Source organism: Pterocles gutturalis, unplaced genomic scaffold (genome assembly GCF_000699245.1).
Source record: "Pterocles gutturalis isolate BGI_N339 unplaced genomic scaffold, ASM69924v1 scaffold29693, whole genome shotgun sequence".
NCBI classification, from domain to species: Eukaryota; Metazoa; Chordata; class Aves; order Pterocliformes; family Pteroclidae; genus Pterocles; species Pterocles gutturalis.
The window spans coordinates 1,250-1,466 of NW_010118951.1; the positions used below are offsets into that span (position 1 = coordinate 1,250).

General features: G+C 65.9%; 1 protein-coding gene across 1 annotated transcript in view; it reads right to left on the bottom strand.

Annotated features, from left to right (window-relative positions):
* FDPS (farnesyl diphosphate synthase) overlaps positions 1–205 on the bottom strand; it is a gene marked incomplete at its 3' end in the record, with an annotated part of 1,451 nt that extends 1,246 nt beyond the window's left edge. The window contains 3 exon segments of the mRNA XM_010076413.1: positions 1–2; positions 4–35; positions 131–205. The exon segment at positions 1–2 is cut by the window's left edge and continues 83 nt beyond it. Coding sequence (XP_010074715.1) covers positions 1–2; positions 4–35; positions 131–178 — 82 coding nt within the window.
* Between the last annotated feature and the right edge of the window lie 12 nt (positions 206–217).

A 217-nucleotide genomic window follows, 5' to 3' on the forward strand; every position in this document is an offset into this window, starting at 1 on the left:
AAGGCATCATTCACGGCGTCCAGACCGATGCCCTCCTGCAGCGGGAAGGCCGGGAGGTGTCACAAAACACCGCGATCCCGCAGGACTCCCCTCGCTCCCCAGCACCCCGGGGCCCCCCAAACACTCCCACCTTCTTGCACCAGCAGAGCTGTCCCCGGCGGGTGAGGGACGCGTCCATGATGTCGTCGGCCACCAGGAAGAAGGCTTGGAACTGCGA